This window comes from Hyla sarda, chromosome 1 (genome assembly GCF_029499605.1).
Source record: "Hyla sarda isolate aHylSar1 chromosome 1, aHylSar1.hap1, whole genome shotgun sequence".
NCBI classification, from domain to species: Eukaryota; Metazoa; Chordata; class Amphibia; order Anura; family Hylidae; genus Hyla; species Hyla sarda.
In genome coordinates, this window is record NC_079189.1 from 265698094 (window position 1) to 265718137 (window position 20044).

At 45.4% G+C, this 20044-nt stretch overlaps 1 protein-coding gene across 2 annotated transcripts in view; it reads right to left on the minus strand.

Moving 5' to 3' along the window:
- Positions 1 to 1383: 1383 nt before the first annotated feature.
- The window catches only part of LOC130368313 (TIR domain-containing adapter molecule 1-like), a 150536-nt gene continuing 131875 nt past the window's right edge, over positions 1384 to 20044 (minus strand). For both annotated transcript variants that reach the window (XM_056571788.1, XM_056571798.1), the window contains exon 2: positions 1384 to 3091. In XM_056571788.1, coding sequence (XP_056427763.1) covers positions 1681 to 3024 — 1344 coding nt within the window. In that variant the 5' untranslated portion in view covers positions 3025 to 3091 and the 3' untranslated portion in view covers positions 1384 to 1680. The remainder of the gene's footprint in view (positions 3092 to 20044) is intronic.

Below are 20044 nucleotides of genomic sequence, written 5' to 3' on the forward strand. Positions count from 1 at the left end.
GTCCTATGCATGGAGCACCTTCTACAAGCCATCAGGTCCCATCCAGATATTAAGGGTATTCCCCTAGGGTCCACTGAAGTGTTTCCGCTTTTGCGGACGATTTATTGTTGTATTAAACTTCACCTCACATATCCCTTCCTGCTCTCTTTTCTGTTGTTAAATCTTATTCTTTTATAATAATTATAAAATTAATGTCAGTAAAAGCATAGCTTTGAACATTAATCTACCCTCTGATTTTGTCCATAGGACAAAAAGGAACTTTTCATTTACTTGGGCATTTAATTCTCTTAAATATTTGGGAGTACAAATACCTGCTGATCTTCGTAACACATATATTCTCAATTCCCCCCCCCCTTGCTGTTGAATCTTCAGAAGGACTTATTGAAATGGAATTTAAAAAAAAGGACTTCTGGCTCGGTCGCATTGACATATCAAAGATGAATGTTGTGAATGAATGGCGTGATCCCTTTATCGCTTTATTCTTCAAGTGGCTAGAACGGTCATACCCCAAATGTGGTAGTCTGATTGCCTCCCCCCCATCTGTTACGGAATGGCTTATAGACATTGTGTTTCTTCATCGCATGGAAGAACTCCGCACTAGGTCTGTGAACAGCTCAGTTAAGCATGCAAGACGGTGGCTACCATGGATTACCTTCACTCATTTGGATGCTTATAAAACCTTGTACACCCCATAACCCATTGCTCTTGGTGATATTATCTTTAGCTCCTGCCTGTGCCTAACTTGAACTCACTTCACTTAAGATATTTTTATGTTCCAGTAGATGCTCGTATATCCAGTCTGATTATAGGACTTTCCTCTTTCGCTTGTCATCATGACTAATTTCCCTTTGTTTTTTTTCCATCATGTTTGGTGATTGGCGGAAGTAGGACTTTATTGAGCCATTTCTTTTGTGTTTTAACACAACTACAGGTTGAGTTGCTTTAATAACATAAAGTCAGATTTTGCCTTAGCTTTGGAGTAACCATGTTAAAGGGGTTATCCAGGAAAAACTTTTTTATATATATATCAACTGGCTCCAGAAAGTTAAACAGATTTGTAAATTACTTCTATTAAAAAATCCTAATCCTTTCAGTACTTATGAGCTTCTGAAGTTAAGGTTGTTCTTTTCTGTCTAAGTTCTCTCTGATGACACGTGTCTCGGGAACCGCCCAGTTTAGAAGCAAATCCCCATAGCAAACCTCTTCTAAACTGGGCAGTTCTCGAGACACGTGTCATCAGAGAGAACTTAGACAGAAAAGAACAACCTTAACTTCAGAAGCTCATAAGTGCTGAAAGGATTAAGATTTTTTAATAGAAATAATTTACAAATCTGTTTAACTTTCTGGAGCCAGTTGATATATATATATATATATATATATATATATATATAAAAAAGTTTTTTCCTGGATAACCCCTTTAACATGGTTACTCCCAAGGTATTGTTAGCGCACATATTGTCTTATGTTATTAGATGATATCTGTATCATTTTTTTTATTTGGTAATTTTTGATATGTGACTATTTGTGTGTTTTTCTTCCCCTCCCCCTTTTTCTGTACCCATTCCTTGTTATTATTGAAAATTTTATAAAGATGCTGATAATGCAGTGTGAACCCACCCTAATTGTGTGCAAGAATGTCAATTTTTGCAGTAGACAATATTTCAGCACCTAAAGTTAGCTTTAAAATTCCTTGCCAAATTCTTGATAACATTCCCCAGACAGTCCCATCTGTGGCACATTTGTAGTTTGTTGAACATTCATGCTATTTTGATCTCCTATCTGAACATTACGTGCATTGTTTATGTGGATAACTTGTCCCTGTCCTGGGATTTGTTGTGGAATAGTGGACAGGAATGATGACATTTGAGTACAGAGATGGGCGTAAACAGCCTTACAATCCATAGCAATATGCTGTTGCTTCTCAAGAAAATTAGCTAGGCCTTTAGCATCTTCCATACATTTAGCAGATACTTTTAAATGCTGATCTTTTTCCCAGCGTTCTTGTTGTCTTTTGATCACATCACGTTTAAATGTGTTTTTCACTTGTGTCTTTAGGAGATGGGACTTTTCATGTAATGCAGTTAGTGATTTAAGAGCCAAAGGTAATTTACCTTGAGGCATCTTAAACTTTGGAAAAAAGGGAATTATAGTGCCTGATTTGTTTTCATCTTCAATTGAATTCATAAGAACTGTATTAGTCTGAAATTCACCCCATTTGGACAAAAAACCATTCGTGAGCAGAAGAACAATATAGGCAGAATTCTCTACAGCATCTTCAAGGCATTTAAGAGGACTTTTGCCTGCTGTTTCAAATTCTTCACAAAAAGTAGTACCTTGTCCAATATCAAGGTTGTGTAGAATTTCACATACCCTCATAGCTTCATCTTGATCTTCTTGGACATGCAGTATGACAAAGGTGAAAAACTTCAAGGAAGACTGATTATCATATATGGTGGCAGCTGTAGGTGGAGAAACGAATTGTGAAGAACTGAAAGCGTTGCTTTGAGTGTCCCCAGAATTGCTGCGGTCAACAAATGCTTTATCAACAGAAGGCTCATTAGAAAACTCAGCAAATGGATTTCTGGATGGATGAGGGGAGTTTTCTGTGGGTGCTAACCTTTTATTTTCTTTCTCTGCAGTTTGTTCATCACTTTTCCCCTTGGAAACAAGCATTTCTTTCCCTGAACTCTCGGTCTCAGCAAAAGTATTAAAAGCAGATCTTGTTTCATATGTAACTGATATATCAGATTTATCCAAAGGAACTGACCCACAATGCAATTTTTCATTTAGAAAATTACCATTCATGCTGCAACCTTGCACGCTTGACATTTTGCATTGGCTCTTGTGTTCCTGTGTTAGAAAACCTTTAGTGGGCGATTGACTGATTTGTAATGGATTGGATGTAAGAGACAGAGAACTAAGGTGGGATGGTTTGCATATTGAAATCCCATGAGGTAGATCAGAACGCAATGTATGTGGCTCGCTTTCAGTGTCTGAGTTTAGAGTTTTTCTCATCATGTTCATTTATCCCAAAATGCAGGTTAGATAGCTACACCACAGGATGTACTGCAGAATACGTAGTGCTTTGATTCTAAGGGGAAGAAGAAAAAATAGTTTATGCTATGATATTCTTTAATATGAGGGAGATTTATCAAAATCTGTGAAGAGAAAAAGTTGACCAGTTGCCCATAGTACACAATCAGATTGCTTTTTTTTTTTTTTTTCCTCACAGGCCCTTTTTAAAAATAAAAGACGCAATCTGACTGGTTGCTATGGGCAAAAATAATAAATTTTTCGACACAGGTTTTGATAAATATTCCCTTGTGGGTACAAAAGTTTTTACTTAATTAAAAATAAAATTGTACAAAGAATATTTATGTTCTCCTGGAATGTCTGTTAACAGTGACTGTATTACCTGTATATTTATAGTTAAAGGGGTACTCTGGCCCTAATACATCTTATCCCCTATCCAAAGGATAGGGGATAAGATGTCTGATCGCGGGGGTCCCAACGCTGGGAACCCCCGCAATCTGTCATTCAGCACCCACCTTTGCAAGCTCTCCACAGTGCTGGAGGCTCCGAGTGTGCAGCGTGACGACCACGGGGCCGGAATATCGTGTCCAGCGCTATGGCGAGCTCGCAAAGGTGGGTGCTGAATGACAGATTGCGGGGGTCCCATAGCAGTGACGGGACCGCCGCGATCAGACATCTTATCCCCTATCCTTTGGATAGGGGATAAGATGTATTAGGGCCGGAATACCCCTTTAACTAATCAGAGCCAGATAGAAACTTACTTTAATCTGTTCCAATTTCATTTTTGGTACACTATTAAGGGGACAGCAATCTCATCTGAGTTGTCTTTAACAATATTGGGTGTAAATGTACGTCCTGGTGGCCTGGTACTTCACCTGTTATGGACTTGCATCCCGGTCCTTAAAGTGTACCTGTCATCAACAAAAACTTTTTATATAATGTAGATAATACCATTATATGTATATTTGTACTGTGCAGTTAGAAAAAGCAGGACAGTGTGCACTGAGGCTCTACAACATGCTCCTGGCTCACTCATCAGGATGATTGACAAGCCAGGAGTCTGCACAGATCCCTGCTTGTCCTACCCTGACTTCCTGTTTTTGGACACACAGACAACAGCTGCAGGAACAGCATTTTTTCACCCAAAAATATACACAATTTTTAACCCCTAAAGGACCAGGCCAAGTATCACTGTAGGACCAGAGCGTTTTTTGCACATCTGACCACTTTCACTTTAAGCATTAATAACTCTGGGATGCTTTTACCTTTCATTCTGATTCAAGAGATTGCTTTCTCGTGACATATTGTCACGCCGAGCGCTCCGGGTCCCGCTGCTTCCCCGGAGCGCTCGCGGCGTGCTTCTGTATGCAGCGCTCCGGTCGGCACCGCTGACCGCGAGCGCTGCTTCCATGTTATCGGAGGGGACGTGATCCGAGGTGCGGGACGTGCCCACTCTCGGATCGCGTCCCGTGTCTCTCACCCACCACGTCCTCCTTCACTGCCCTCCCGATGCGCGCGGCCCCACTCTCTAGGGCACGCGCGCGCCGGCTCTATGAAATTTAAAGGGCCAGTGCACCACTAATTGGTGCCTGGCCCAATCAGTTCAAAACATATAAAAACCCACTTCCCCTTCCTGTCCTTGCCGGATCTTGTTGCCTTGTGCCCTGAGAAATCGTTTAGTGTGTCCCAAGCCTGTGTACCTTGACCTTCTGCTGTTGCCCCTGACTACGAACCTCGCTGCCTGCCCTGACCTTCTGCTACGTCTGACCTCGTCTCGGTCTAGTCCTTGTGTACCGCGCCAGTCTCAGCTGCCAGAGAGGTCGAGTCGCTACTGGGGAACACGACCTGGTAGTTACTGCCGCAGCAAGTCCATCCTGCTTTGCGGCGGGCTCTGGTGAACACCAGTAACTGCTTAGAACCGATTCCCCAGTACGGCCCGCGTCATCGCCTCTCTGGTACAGGGGATCCACCTCCAGTGTCTTCACCAGCCGCTAGTCCGGACCCTGACAGTAGATCCGGCCATGGATCCCGCTGAGGTACCGCTGCCAAGCCTCGCTGATCTCACCTCCGTGGTTGCCCAGCAGTCCCAGCAAATTGCTCAACAAGGACAACAGCTGTCGCAGTTGACCGCCATGATTCAACAGCTCCTGCCTCCACAGCCTCAACCGCCAGCTCCAGCATCTCCTCCTCTCCGAGCTGCTGCTTCTTCTGCTAAAGTCCGCATGTCTCTCCCAGATAAGTTTGACGGGGACTCTAAAAATAGCCGGGGATTCCTGTCCCAATGCTCCCTGCACTTGGAGATGTTGTCGGACTAATTCCCCACTGAACGGTCTAAGGTGGCGTTCGTTGTCAGTCTACTTTCTGGGAAGGCCTTGGCCTGGGCCACGCCGCTTTGGGACCGCAACGATCCTGCCACTGCCTCAGTCCAGTCCTTTTTTTCTGAAGTCCGCAGTGTCTTTGAGGAACCTGCCCGTGCCTCATCCGCGGAAACTGCCTTACTGAACCTTGTCCAAGGAGACTCTACCGTGGGCGAATACGCCATACAATTCCGGACTTTGGCCTCTGAGTTGGCCTGGAACAATGAGGTTCTCTGCGCAACCTTTAAAAAAAGGTTTATCCAGCCATATCGTCTGGCCGCACGAGAGATACCCTCCTCCCTGACTGAACTAATCCACCTGGCTACCCGCATTGATATGCGCTACATTGAGAGACGTCAGGAGCTCCCCCAGGAGAAAGATCTCGTTCGCACCAAGCGATACCTGCGCCTGGCTCCTCTCTTCCAGCATCCTTTGCAGTCTGTTACTGTGCCTCCCGCTGAGGAGGCCATGTAAGTGGACCGGTCTCGCCTGACCCAGCAAGAGAGGACTCGCCGGAGGAACGAGAACTTATGCCTATACTGTGCGAGCTCAGAACATTTCCTAAAGGATTGTCCTCTTCGTCCTCAGCGTCAGGGAAACGCTCGCACCTAGTGATCGTGGGAGAGGCGTCACTGGGTGTAAATTCTTCCTCTCCACGCCTGACTATTCCAGTGCGGATTTCTCCAGCTGATAAAGCCTCCTTCTCTGCAGAGGCATTCTTGGACTCTGGTTCAACAGGAAACTTCATAAAAGCCTCCTTCATCAACCGGTTTAACATCCCTGTTATCAGTTTAGTCAAGCCCTTCTACATTTCCTCTGTTAACGGAGAACACCTGAATTCTACCGCGCGTTACTGCACGGCCCCTGTACGCATGACCGTGGGGGTTCTCCATCAAGAAAGGATTGAGTTCTTTGTCCTGCCTAACTGCACCTCAGACATCCTTCTTGGCTTACCCTGGCTCCAGCGGCATTCTCCTACCCTCGACTGGACCACGGGGGACATAAAATCCTGGGGCTCTTCCTGCCACTCACGCTGCCTTAAGTCGCTTCCCACCAGCCAAGTCTCTATTGTTTCTCCTTTGCTCGGCCTTCCAAAGGCCTATCAAGACTTTTCTGACGTCTTTTGCAAAAAACAGGCAGAGATCTTACCACCACATAGGCCCTACGACTGCCCTATTGACTTGCTCCCTGGGACCACGCCGCCCCGTGGCAGGATTTACCCTCTCTCCGCTCCGGAAACTGAGGCCATGTCAGAATATATTCAGGAGAATCTCAAAAAAGGTTTCATCAGGAAGTCTTCTTCTCCTGCTGGAGCAGGATTCTTCTTTGTTGCCAAGAAGGATGGGTCTCTACACCCTTGTATTGACTACCGCGGCCTCAATAAGATCACTATAAAGAACCGCTACCCTCTGCCACTCATCTCGGAACTCTTTGACCGGCTGCGCGGAGCAAAGATTTTTACCAAGCTTGACCTCAGGGGCACGTACAATCTCATCAGAATTCGTGAAGGAGATGAGTGGAAAACTGCTTTTAACACTAGAGATGGTCACTTCGAATACCTGGTCATGCCATTCGGTCTTTGCAACGCCCCTGCAGTCTTCCAAGACTTTGTCAATGAGATCTTCCGGGACTTGTTGTATACTTGCGTGGTGGTCTATCTCGATGACATTCTAATCTTCTCCTCCAACCTAGAGGAACACCGCCTCCATGTTCGCCAAGTGCTCCAGCGCCTCCGAGTTAACCATCTCTACGCCAAAATTGAAAAATGCCTCTTTGAACGTACCTGTCTTCCTTTCCTAGGATATCTGGTCTCAGGACAGGGCCTTCAAATGGACCCCGATAAGCTCTCCGCAGTCTTGGATTGGCCACGCCCCTCTGGACTTCGCTCTATCCAGCGCTTCCTCGGATTCGCTAATTACTACCATCAGTTTATCCCCCACTTCTCCACCATCGTGGCTTCCATTGTGGCTCTGACCAAGAAAGATGCGAATCCAGCCTCCCCAAGCGGAAGAAGCTTTTTCTCGCCTTAAGGCCACCTTCGCCTGCGCACCAGTCTTGTCTAGGCCTGATCCACTGAAGCCATTCTTCCTCGAGGTGGATGCCTCTTCAGTAGGAGCCGGGGCGGTTCTTCTTCAGTAAAATGCTAAAGGAAAAAACGTCACTTGCGGTTTTTTTTCTTAAACAATTTCTCCTCCTCAAAAAAATTACGCTATTGGTGACCGAGAATTGCTGGCCATTAAAATGGCACTCGAGGAGTGGAGGCATCTCCTGGAAGGGTCTCTCCACCCGATCACCATCTACACTGACCACAAAAATCTGTCATACCTACAGTCCACTCAGCGCTTAAATCCTCGCCAGGCCAGGTGGTCATTGTTCTTCGCAAATCCTCGCCAGGCCAGGTGGTCATTGTTCTTTGCTCGCTTTAATTTCCAGATACATTTTCGTCCTGCAGACAAGAATGTCAGGGCGGATGCCCTTTCTCATTCCACTGATGCCACTGAGGCAGAAACCTCTCTCCGACACATCGTTCCCCCTGAGTGTCTGATCTCTGCTGCTCCGGCTTCCCTGGCACCAGTTCCTCCAGGAAAAACCTTTGTCCCTCCACGTCTTTGCCTCCGGACTCTCAAATGGGGACACTCCTCCCACTTGGCGGGTCACGCTGGAATCAAAAAATCCACTCAGTTGATTGCCAGACACTATTGGTGGCCTTCCCTTGAAAAAGATGTAACTGACTTTGTACGCTCCTGTACTGTCTGCGCACGTGATAAAATTCCTCGCCAAAGGCCCTTGGGTCTTCTTCTTCCTCTGCCAGTACCCGAACAGCCTTGGTCACACATAGCACTGGACTTCGTCACTGACTTCCCGTATCCCATGGCAACACTGTCATTTGGGTGGTCATTGATCGATTCTCCAAAATGGCCCATTTCGTTCCACTCCATGGCGTCCCTTCTGCGCCCCAATTGGCGAAGCATTTCGTTTTGCACATTTTTCGTCTCCACGGACTGCCTACGCATATCGTCTCCGATAGAGGCGTTCAATTCGTCTCGAAATTCTGGAGAGCACTCTGCACCCAATTAAAGATTAAATTGAATTTTTCCTCCGCCTACCACCCGCAATCTAATGGACAAGTGGAGAGAATAAGCCAAATCCTTGGTGACTACCTGGGACATTTTGTCTCCTCCCGCCAAGATGATTGGGTTGACCTGTTACCCTGGGCCGAATTCTCGTACAATTTCAAATACTTTGAGTCATCCGCCAAGTCTCCATTCTTTGTGGTGTACGGCCGTCACCCACTTCCCCCCCTCCCTATCCCCACTTCATTTGGAGTCCCTGCCGTAGATGATTTGACCCGGGACTTTTCCTCTATTTGGAAGGAGACTCAAAAGTCACTCTCGCTGGCCTCCTCTCGTATGAAGAAACATGCGGACAAGAAGAGAAGAATTCCTCCTGTCTTTGCCCCTGGTGATAAAGTGTGGCTCTCTGCCAAATATATTCGGTTCCGTGTCTCTAGCTACAAGCTGGGTCCACGTTACCTCGGGCCATTTAGGGTCAAAAGTCAAATCAACCCTGTCTCTTACAAGCTTCATCTTCCTCCTTCTCTTCGTATTCCTAACTCCTTTCATGTTTCCCTTCTCAAGCCTCTCATTCTTAACCGCTTTTCTCCCAAGGTCACCGTTCCTGCTCCTGTCTCTGGCTCCTCTGACGTCTTCTCGGTTAAAGAAATTCTCGCTTCAAAGATTGTCAGAGGTAAAAAAAATGTCTTGTTGATTGGGAGAATTGTGGCCCCGAAGAGAGGTCTTGGAAGCCAGAGGACAATGTTCTAGACAAAGCACTCATCTACTGATTCCTTGGTTCCAAGAAGAGGGGGAGACGCAAGGGGGGGGGGGGGGGGTACTGTCACGCCGAGCGCTCCGGGTCCCGCTGCTTCCACGGAGCGCTCGCGGCGTGCTTCTGTATGCAGCGCTCCGGTCGGCACCGCTGACCGCGAGCCCTGCTTCCATGTTCTCGGAGATGACGCGATCCGAGGTGCGGGACGTGCCCACTCTCGGATCGCATCCCGTGTCTCTCACCCACCACGTCCTCCTTCACTGCCCTCCCGATGCGCGCGGCCCTGCTCTCTAGGGTGCACGCGCGCCAGCTCTATGAAATTTAAAGGGCCAGTGCCCTTTAAAAACCCACTTCTCCTTCCTGTCCTTGCCGGATCTTGTTGCCTTGTGCCCTGAGAAAGCGTTTAGTGTGTCCCAAGCCTTTGTACCTTGACCTTCTGCTGTTGCCCCTGACTACGAACCTCGCTGCCTGCCCTGACCTTCTGCTACGTCTGACCTCGCCTCTGTCTAGTCCTTGTGTACCGCGCCAGTCTCAGCTGCCAGAGAGGTCGAGTCGCTACTGGGGAACACGACCTGGTAGTTACTGCCGCAGCAAGTCCATCCTGCTTTGCGGCGGGCTCTGGTGAACACCAGTAACTGCTTAGAACCGATTTCCCAGTACGGCCCGCGTCATCGCCTCTCTGGTACAGGGGATCCACCTCCAGTGTCTTCACCAGCCGCTAGTCCGGACCCTGACACATAATTCTACTTTATGTTAGTGGCAAAATTTTGTCGATACTTGCATCATTTCTTGGTGAAAAATTCCAAAATTTGATGAAAAAATAGAAAATTTTGCATTTTTCTAACTTTGAAGCTCTCTGCTTGTAAGGAAAATAGACATTCCACATAAATTATATTTTGATTCACAAATACAATATGTCAACTTTATGTTTGCATCATAACGTTGACATGTTTTTACTTTTGGAAAACATCAGAGGGCTTCAAAGTTCAGCAGCAATTTTCCAATTTTTCACAAAATTTTCAAAATCGGAATTTTTCATGGACCAGTTCAGGTTTGAAGTGGATTTGAAGGGCCTTCCTATTAGAAATACGCCACACATTACCCCATTATAAAAACTGCACCCATCAAAGTATTCAAAATGACATTCAGTAAGTGTGTTAACCCTTTAGGTGTTTCACAGGAATAACGGCAAAATAAAGGAGAAAATTCAAAATCTTAATTTTTTACACTTGCAAGTTCTTGTAGACCCTCTCAAAATTTGTAACCCAATTTCTCTCGAGTAAGGAAATACCTCATATGTGTATGTCAAGTGTTCGGCGGGCGCAGTAGAGGGCTCAGAAGGGAAGGAGCGACAATGGGATTTTGGAGAGTGAGTTTATCTAAAATGGTTTTTGGGGGCATGTCACATTTAGGAAGCCCCTATGGTGCCAGAACAGCAGAAAACCCCCCCACATAGCATACCATTTTGGAAACTAAACCTCACAGGTATTTCACGACTTTTTGTTAAAGTTGGATGTGTAAATGAAAAAAAATAATTTTACACTAAAATGCTGTTTTTTCCCGAAATTTTACATTTTTACAAGGGGTAATAGGAGAAAATTACCCCCAAAATGTGTAACCCCATTTCTTATGAGTATGGAAATACCCCATGTGTGGACGTCAAGTGCTCTGCTGGCGCACTACAATGCTCAGAAGAGAAGGAGCGCCATTGAGCTTTTGGAAAGGGAATTTGTTTGGAATGGAAGTCAGGGGCCAAGTGCGTTTACAAAGCCCCCCATGGTGCCAGAACAGTGGACCCCCCACATGTGACCCAATTTTGGAAACTACACCCCTCACAGAATTTAATAAGGAGTGCAGTGAGTATTTACATTCCACTTGCGTTTGACAGATTTTTGAAACAGTGGGCTAAGCAAATGAAAAATTAAATTTTTCATTTTCACGGACCACTGTTCCAAAAATCTGTCAGACACCAGTGGGGCGTAAATGCTCACTGTACCCCTTATTACATTACATGAGGGGTGTAGTTTCCAAAATGGGGTCACATGTGGGTATTTATTTTTTGCCGTTTATTTCAGAACCGCTGTAAAATCAGCCACCCCTGTGCAAATCACCAATTTAGGCCTCAAATGTACATGGTGCGCTCTCACTCCTGAGCCTTGTTGTACGCCCACAGAGCATTTTACACATATGGGGTATTTCTGTATTCAAATACAAATTTCGGGGGTCTTTTTTTCCCCTTTTACCTCTTGTGAAAATAAAAAGTAAAGGGGTAAAAGGAGAAAAAGCCCCCCATAATTTGTAGTGCAATTTCTCCCGAGTACGGAAATACACCAAATGTGGCACTAAACTGTTTCCTTGAAATACGACAGGGCTCCGAAGTGAGAGAGCGCCGTGCGCATTTGAGGACTAAATTAGGGATTGCATAGGGGTGGACATAGGGGTATTCTAGCCAGTAATTCACAAACAGGGTGCCTCCAGCTGTTGCTAAACTCCGTCAGTGGCTGTTCGGAAATGCTGGGAGTTGTTGTTTTGCAACAGCTGGAGGCTCTGTTTTGGAAACACTGCTGTACAAAACGTTTTTCATTTTTATTGGAGTGTAAGGGGTGTATATGTAGTGTTTTACCCTTTATTATGTGTTAGTGTAGAAACTTACTGTAAACCTGCCCGTGTGAATGTACCCTGTACATTCACATGGGGGCGGCCAAACCTCCAGCTGTTACGAAACTACAAATCTCAGCATGTACTGACAGACCGTGCATGCTGGGAGTTGTACTTTTGGAACAGCTGGAGGCACACTCGCTGGAAAACCTTCAGTTAGGTTCTGTTACCTAACTCAGTATTTTTCAACCAGTGTGCCTCCAGCTGTTGTAAAACTACAACTCCCAGCATGTACTGATCGCCGAAGTGCATGCTGGGAGATGTAATTATGCAATAGCTGGAGGTACGCAAATACAACTCCCAGCATGGCGAGACAGCTGTTTGGGCATGCTGGGATTTGCAGTTTTGCAACATCTGGAGGGCTACAGTTTAGAAACCAGTGCACAGTGATCTCCAAACTGTGACCCTCCAGATGTTGCAAAACTACAAATCCCAGCATGCCCAGATAGCAAACTGCTATGTGGGCATGCTGGGAGTTGTAGTTTTGCAAGATCTAGAGGGCCACAGTTCACTGCACAGTGATATCCAAACTGTAGCCCTCCAGCTGTTACAAATCCCAGCATGACAGCTGTTTGGGCATGCTGGGAGTTGTAGTTTTGCAACATTTGGAGGGCAACAGTGAAGAGACCACTGTATAGTGGTCTCAGACTGTAGCCCTCCAGATGTTTTTAGGCAACTTACCGGCTTCCGTCGGATCCAGGGAGCCAGCTGCACGACATGCCGCCCGCCGATCTCCGACACCGATCGTCGCCCGCAGCCTCGCCCGAAGGGTAAGTGGACTTCGACGCCGGTCCTCTGTCATTTCCCCGTTCTGCCCCGCCTATTGTGGGTGGGCAGAACGGGAAAAATAAAAGTTAACCCCCCCTTCCCTGATCTGCTATTGGACGTCGCTTCTAGACGCCGAATAGCAGGGACAGGAGGGGTGGCACCCCTGCCACCTCACTCCTATCCCTTCAGGGAGATCGTAGGTGTCTTAGACAACCGCGATCCCCCTTATATTCCGGGTCACCATAGACCGGTAATGACCCGGAATTGCAAGTGTGAATTCACTTGCGATTTGCACCGATCGCCGACATGGGGGGGTCTGATGACCCCCCCTGGGCATTTACGCAGCAGGGATCGAAATTCCCACGGACGTACATATAAGTCCTTGGTCCTTAAGACCCAGGGTGTCAGGACGTACCTGTACGCCCGTGGTCCTGAACAGGTTAATCAATGTACATAAAAAATATACATATGATGGTATTATCTACATTATATAAAAGGTTTTTATTGATGACAGGTACACTTTAAGGACACAGTCCCGTTACCAGGGTTTGAAGCATGCTCACAAGATGAGCACGCTTCAAAACCGGAGGGTCCCGACTGCTATCAGCAGGGAACCGCTGATCGGGCCTATGCCTGGCATCAACCCCTTTCAACGCCTCAATCAAAGTTGATTGCGGTGTCTAAACCGAGAATAAAAGTATCTCGTCAGTTCAGCGAAGCTGATCGGGACCATCCTGGTGAAACCACAATGTCCTGATCTGCTGAGAGTACGGGCCGTTACCTGTCTCCTTGCAGTCCAATCGGTGGTCTGATGCTCCCAGGCAAGCCTGCAGGCTGGAGCAGTAGAGCACCGATAACACTGATCAATGCTATGCTATGGCATAGCACTGAACAGTATATGCAATTAAAAGATTGCATGGTATAGCCCCCTATGGGAGCTAAAAATAAATAAAGTGTTAAAAAAGTTTATAAAAGTGAACTAACCCCTTCCATAATAAAAGTGTGAATCACTCCCCTTTACCCATTTTTTAAATAAAATAATATAATAAAAATGATCATATGTGGTACCGCTGCCTGCATAAATGTCCGAACAATTAAAATATAAGGTAAGCTAAACCGTACAGTCGATGATGTACACGTGAAAACATAGTCCAAAAATGTGTATTTTAGGTCACTTCATATACCATAAAAAATGTATAAAAAGCGATCAAAAAGTCCCATCCAAACAAATATAGTACCGATAAAAACTACAGACCACGGCACAAAAAATAAGCCCTCGCATAGCCCTATATGCAGAAAAATAAAAAAGCTATAGGGTTCAGAATATGACAATTTTAAACATACAAATTTTGGTGCATGTAGTTATAATTTTTTTAAAGTAGTAAAATAAAATAAAACCTACATAAATTGGGTATCACAAAATTTATAAAATGCTGTTTTCTGTTTCTAATTTCACCCGACAAATAATTTTGCTTTGCCACAGATTATGTTATAAAATAAGTGATGTTATTACAAAGTACAATTGGTGACACAAAAAATAGGCCCTTATTTGGGTCTGCTGGTCCAAATTGAAAGCATTATAATTTGTAGAAGGGGATGAGGAAAAAACGAAAGTGCAAAAACAAAAATTGGCTGGATCCTTAAGGCCAAAATGGGCTTGGTCCCAAGGGGTTAAATACAAAATAAGTATGTTTAACCCCTCTAGGACGAAGGGTGTACAGGTACGCTCTTGTGTCCTTGGACTTAAGGATGAGGGGTCCTTAAGGGGTCAATGCACCAGGAAATACATTTACGTCCTGTACAAGAACGGAGCGCAGGAGCTGCGCTCTCTTCATGCGAGGAGGGACCCACCAGTAATGGCTGACATGAGGGATCACAGTGATGTCCGCCATTAACCCCCGATATTCTGTGATCAGTACTGATCACTGCATCTGTGGTGGCTCTCATTGCTCATCTAATCACCCGCTGCATGACTTCTCTCACAGTGCCTTCTAGCAGACCAGAGAAGTAGATCAGTACTGAACTCTTTCATAGCCACCCATTCGGCCCAGGTGTTTTTAATTAGCAGGAAATTGCATTTGGCTTTCCTCCTAGCATTGTGGGTGTTCTGTGGCAGCCATTGTTATTGAGATGCTCGGTCTGTGGGATGGTGTGGCCCGTAGCCGGGGGCTTGGACAGGCAGCAGTGGGGCTGCCTGGTCACCGAGTCATTCCCCCTTTGGGCTTGGTGTCGCAGGGGCGGTGGTCGCTGCCCGGCACTCTGCCAGTGTTAGGTTAGGGACCAACAATACAAGTAAAGGGTCAGCATTCATCCCATTTTTGGCGCAGATAGAATTTGTTTGCTACATTAGGTTAGGGACCCATTCTGACTAGGTGGCCTTGACGTGGCGAGTGGGCTTGTACTTTTTGATAAATTATATACTAACAACCTGTTAGTTTTTGAATTTATGCTGAGAAGCAAGTAGATCAAAATGCAAATGGTGGATGTTTGTTTCTCTATTTTAGTTTTACAGTACTGGACAGAATTAGCAATCTAATAGCAATGATCAGTATTAGCAATCTAATGATTGATATAAATAATCCCCTATGCAGACAAAAAAAAAAAAAAAAGGAAAGTGAATAAACCCCTCCCAAATAAAAAAACAATTTATCCCATGAAAGTGTAAAATAATATAATATAATAAATAACATATTTGTTGTCAGCACATGCGTAAATGTCCAAACTATCAAAATATAGCGCTAATGATTTCCTAGTGAACAGCGTAAACATTAACCCCTTAACGCAGAATGACAGGTATACCCATCGGATGCTGAAGCGCATTTGCACAGAGCGACGGGTATACCCGTCATTCACATAATTGCAGCTGCTGCTGCATCCCGGGGGCTGAACTTTTCACCTCCGGTTGTCTCCGACAGGTGAGAAGTTCAGCTAAACCCCCGTCGCGGTGGACGCCGCATTTATACGGCGGATAACGCGATACCTTCGCGCATTCCGCCATATAAAGGCGGCGTTCATTGTGCACGCTCCCGCGGCGCTGATTGGGTTAATTAGCTAAAGTCCCGGGGTGTCCGGCAGGAGACCACTCCCGCCCGACACCCTGGGACCCAATTTGATTAACCCGATCAGTGATCGGGAGTGTAGGGTCGGCGGGGGGTGGTCGGCGGGGGGGGCGGGCATTTGATGCGCGGCGATCCGGGTGTCCGGCAGCGGCGATCCGGAGGTCTGGCCGCGTCGATGGCGGGGGTAAGTGCCCCCGCCATCGCCACGCACCCGCCATTGCCAGACCTCCGCCAACATGTGGAAGTCCGGGGAGAGCGGGGCACAGAGGGAATAAGTCCTTACCCGGTGGCGGATCCTGCAGGCTACGGTGGGATCTGACTGGCCGGTGAGCGATGCTCCAGATGTTGCAAAACTACAACTCCCGGCATGCCCAGACAGGCATTGGCTGTCTGGGCCTGCTGGGAGTTGTAGTTTAGCAACATCTGGAGGACCACTGTTTGGAGACCACTGTGTAGTGGTCGCCAAACTGTGATCCTCCAGATGTTGCAAAACTACAACTCCCAGCATGCCCAGACTGTCTGGACATCCTGGGAGTTGTAGTTTTGCAACATCTGGAGAACCACTGTTAGGAGACCACTGTGTAGTGGTCGCCAAACTGTGATCCTTCAGATGTTGCAAAACTACAACTCCCAGCATGCTCAGACAGCCAATGCCTGTCTGGGCATGCCAGGAGTTGTAGTTTTGCAAGATCTGGAGGATCACAGTTTGGAGACCACTACCCAGTGGTCTCCAAACAGTGGTTCTCCAGATGTTGCAAAACTACAACTCCCAGCATGCCCGGCCGCAAACGGCTGTCTGGGCATGCTAGGAGTTGTAGTTGTGTGCCTCCAGCTGTTGCAAAACTACATCTCCCAGCATGCCCAGACAGCCAATTGCTGTCTGGGCATGGTGGGATTTGTAGTTTTGCAACATCTGGAGGGCCACAGTTTGGAGATCAGTGTGCAGTAGTCTCTAAACTGTAGCCCTCCAGATGTTGCAAAACTGCAAATCCCAGCATGCCCAAACAGCTGTCTCGGCATGCTGGGAGTTGTAGTTGCGTGCCGCCAGCTGTTGCATAACTACATCTCCCAGCATGCCCTTCGGCAATCAGTACATGCTGGGAGTTGTAGTTTTGCAACAGCTGGAGGCACCCTGGTTGGAAAATACTGAATTAGGTAACAGAACCTAACTGAAGGTTTTCCAACCAGTGTGCCTCCAGCTGTTGCAAAAGTAGTTTTGAAACAGCTGGAGGTTTGCCCCCCCACCCCCCATGTGAATGTACAGGGTACATTAACACGGGCAGGTTTACAGTAAGTTTCCTGCTTACCAATAACATGTCAACTTAATGATGCAAACACAAAATAGACATATTGTATATGTGAATCAATATATAATTTATTTGGGATTTCCGTTTTCCTTATAAGGAGAGAGTTTCAAAGTTAAAAAAAATGCAAAATGTTCTAATTTTTCATGAAATTTTGGAATTTTTCACCAAGAAATTATCCAAGTATCGACAAAATTTTACCACTAACATAAAGTAGAATATGTCACGAAAAAACAATCTCGGAATCAGAATGAAAGGTGAAAGCATCCCAGAGTTATTAATGCTTAAAGTGACAGTGGTCAGATTTGCAAAAAAGGCCTGCGTCCTTAAGGTGAAAATGAGCTGTGTCCTTAAGGGGTTAAATAAAAAAAAGTCAAAAATTGCTGCCTTTTGGTTACATCACATTCCTAAAAAGTTTAATACAAAGTGGTACAGATAAAAACTACAGATCACGGCACAAAAAATGAGCCTTCATACAGCCCTGTATATAGAAAAGTTATAGGTGGTCAAAATAGGGCAATTTTAACCCCTTAAGGACGAAGCCCATTTTGACCTTAAATGGGCACTGCCAGATATAAAAAAAATTTATATGTTGTACATCTTTGCAAAACAATAATTTTTCTAAAATACTTCTTTAAAAACAATGTTTTGATTAAAGAAAACTGCCTCCAAAAATCCCACCACCCATACCTCCTGGGACACTGAGATGAGTCCCACAGCAGCATGAGTGTATCCAAGGGTCATGGACACGAGATGGCTGATTGACAAGGCTGCTGGAGGAGCACAGCTTGCAGCAATACTGCAATAACACAGTTTTACCAAACATGTAAGTATAACTCCAAGTATGCCTGGACAGTCAAAGGATGTCTGGGCATGCCAGGAGTTGTCGTTTTGTAAAAGCTGTAGGCACACAGCTTGCAAAAATACTGCTGCAAAAAAAAAGAGTTATCCAAACACTGTACCTCCAACAATTCTAAAACTACCAGTCCAAGCATTACAGGACTTGCCTAAAGATGACACACATGTATGACATAGGAACAAGTAAGTTATACACTCACCATATTGTCTTTGGTGGTTGGGTAAGGCAATCTTCAATAATTATTTTGTGTGTGTGTGTGTGTGTGTGTACAGTATAAATCCAGAGAGGAAAGGATTTCAGAGAAGGGCTGCCAGTCTTGCTCCCCAGAGCAGTGAGTCAGCAGACTGAGGGAGGGGGAGGAGTCATCACAGTGCATGTACATGATCAGAATGCATATGCAAAATAAAAAGAGAGGAGAGGGAGAGACAGGTATAGCGCAACTTGTGCCGTTACTCCGGTAGAAACCAATATAGGTAAACTAATGAGGTTATGCTAACCTGGGGATGTTGTACGCAGAGTACAACATCTAACAGCGCATGTACCCAATATCCAGGGTAGAGAATCAGGACCTGCCAGAAGATGGTCCCGTGTCGGAGGAGATCTCTGACCGGTGATAGGAAGCTGAAAGTGTCCCGAAGGAGCAGGCAAAGGATTCCTTGCAGTGGCGCTCACACGGTGGACTTCTTGGAGTGGAGGCAGGAGGAGAATACATCTCCGAGGTAAGTAACCGATGCGGACAGGCAAAGTAATAAAACGAGATACGCTTTATTGAATAAAAAAGACGGACTACGCATTGCGAGGGGCTAGACCCCCCTCTTCCTCAGGTCCAATGGTATAACAGCATTACATAGCAACCTTATATACAGAGGAAAAACCCGCGAAAAACAAGTTGAAATGAAAACATGGATAGGCAAAAAAACTGGGCTGATAGCCTATAGACAGAAGTAAAAATCTTTACAATCAGCAATGTGGTGTATATGCAATATTCCTAAGAAATATGATCAGCTAAAAACTAAAATATGCCGTATGTGTTGTTGTATATTATATAACTACCAGAATTTGTAGTCCAGGTCTATAATATGGGAAAAGGGAACTCTGTGACGTGGCGTGTAAAGATTCCTCTATATCACAACTGGGCTGCAGCAGGTATCACCATGGTCAGGTAAGGTATGGGAGACCAAAGATAAGATAGATAGAAAAGCAGCATCATACGATCATAATTAAATATGCTATGTCTCTAAAAATATATATTATTAATAAAACACATATATAAAAGGAATTAATAAATATCTATATACATACAAAAATATATTCCTAAAGGATTGCTAAGCAGAAACTGCTTAACCTGTTAAGGACCCAGAGCGTACCTGTACGTCCTGAGTCCGCTCCCGATCTATAATGCGGGGCCGGCCTCTAACAACAGCCGTGGCTTAGCGCGCGGCATTGATCGCGGTGCCGCGCGCTATTAACCCTTTAACCTTAAATGAAAGTGAAACCATGGCGGTTAGCTCAGGGAGCTGTTCGGGATCGCCGCGGCGAAATCGCGGCATCCCGAACAGCTTACATGACAGCTGGAGGATCCCTACCTGCCTCCTCGCTGTCCAATTGCCGAATGACTGCTCAGTGCCTGAGATCCAGACATGAGCAGTCAAGCGGAAGAATCATTGATCACTGGTTTCCTATGAGAAACCAGTGATCAATGTAAAAGATCAGTGTGTGCAGTGTTATAGGTCCCTATGGGAGCTATAACACTGCAAAAAGAAAAAGTGGGGGAAAAAAAGTCAATAAAGATCATTTAACCCCTCCTCTAATAAAAGTTTGAATCACCCCCCTTTCCAATAAAAAAAAAACACAGTGTAAACAAAAATAAAAACAAACATATATGGTATCACTGCGTGCGGAAATGTCCGAATTATAAAAATATATCGTTAATTAAACCGCACGGTCAATCGCGTACGCGCAAAAAAATTCCAAAGTCCAAAATAGTGTCTTTTTGGTCACTTTTTATATAATGAAAAAATTAATAGAAAGCAATCAATAAGTCCTATCAATGCAAAAATGGTACAGCTAAAAACTTAAGATCACGGCGCAAAAAATTAGCCCTCATACAACCCCATAGGTGGAAAAATAAAAAAGTTATAGGGGTCAGAAGATGACCATTTTAAACATATAAATTTT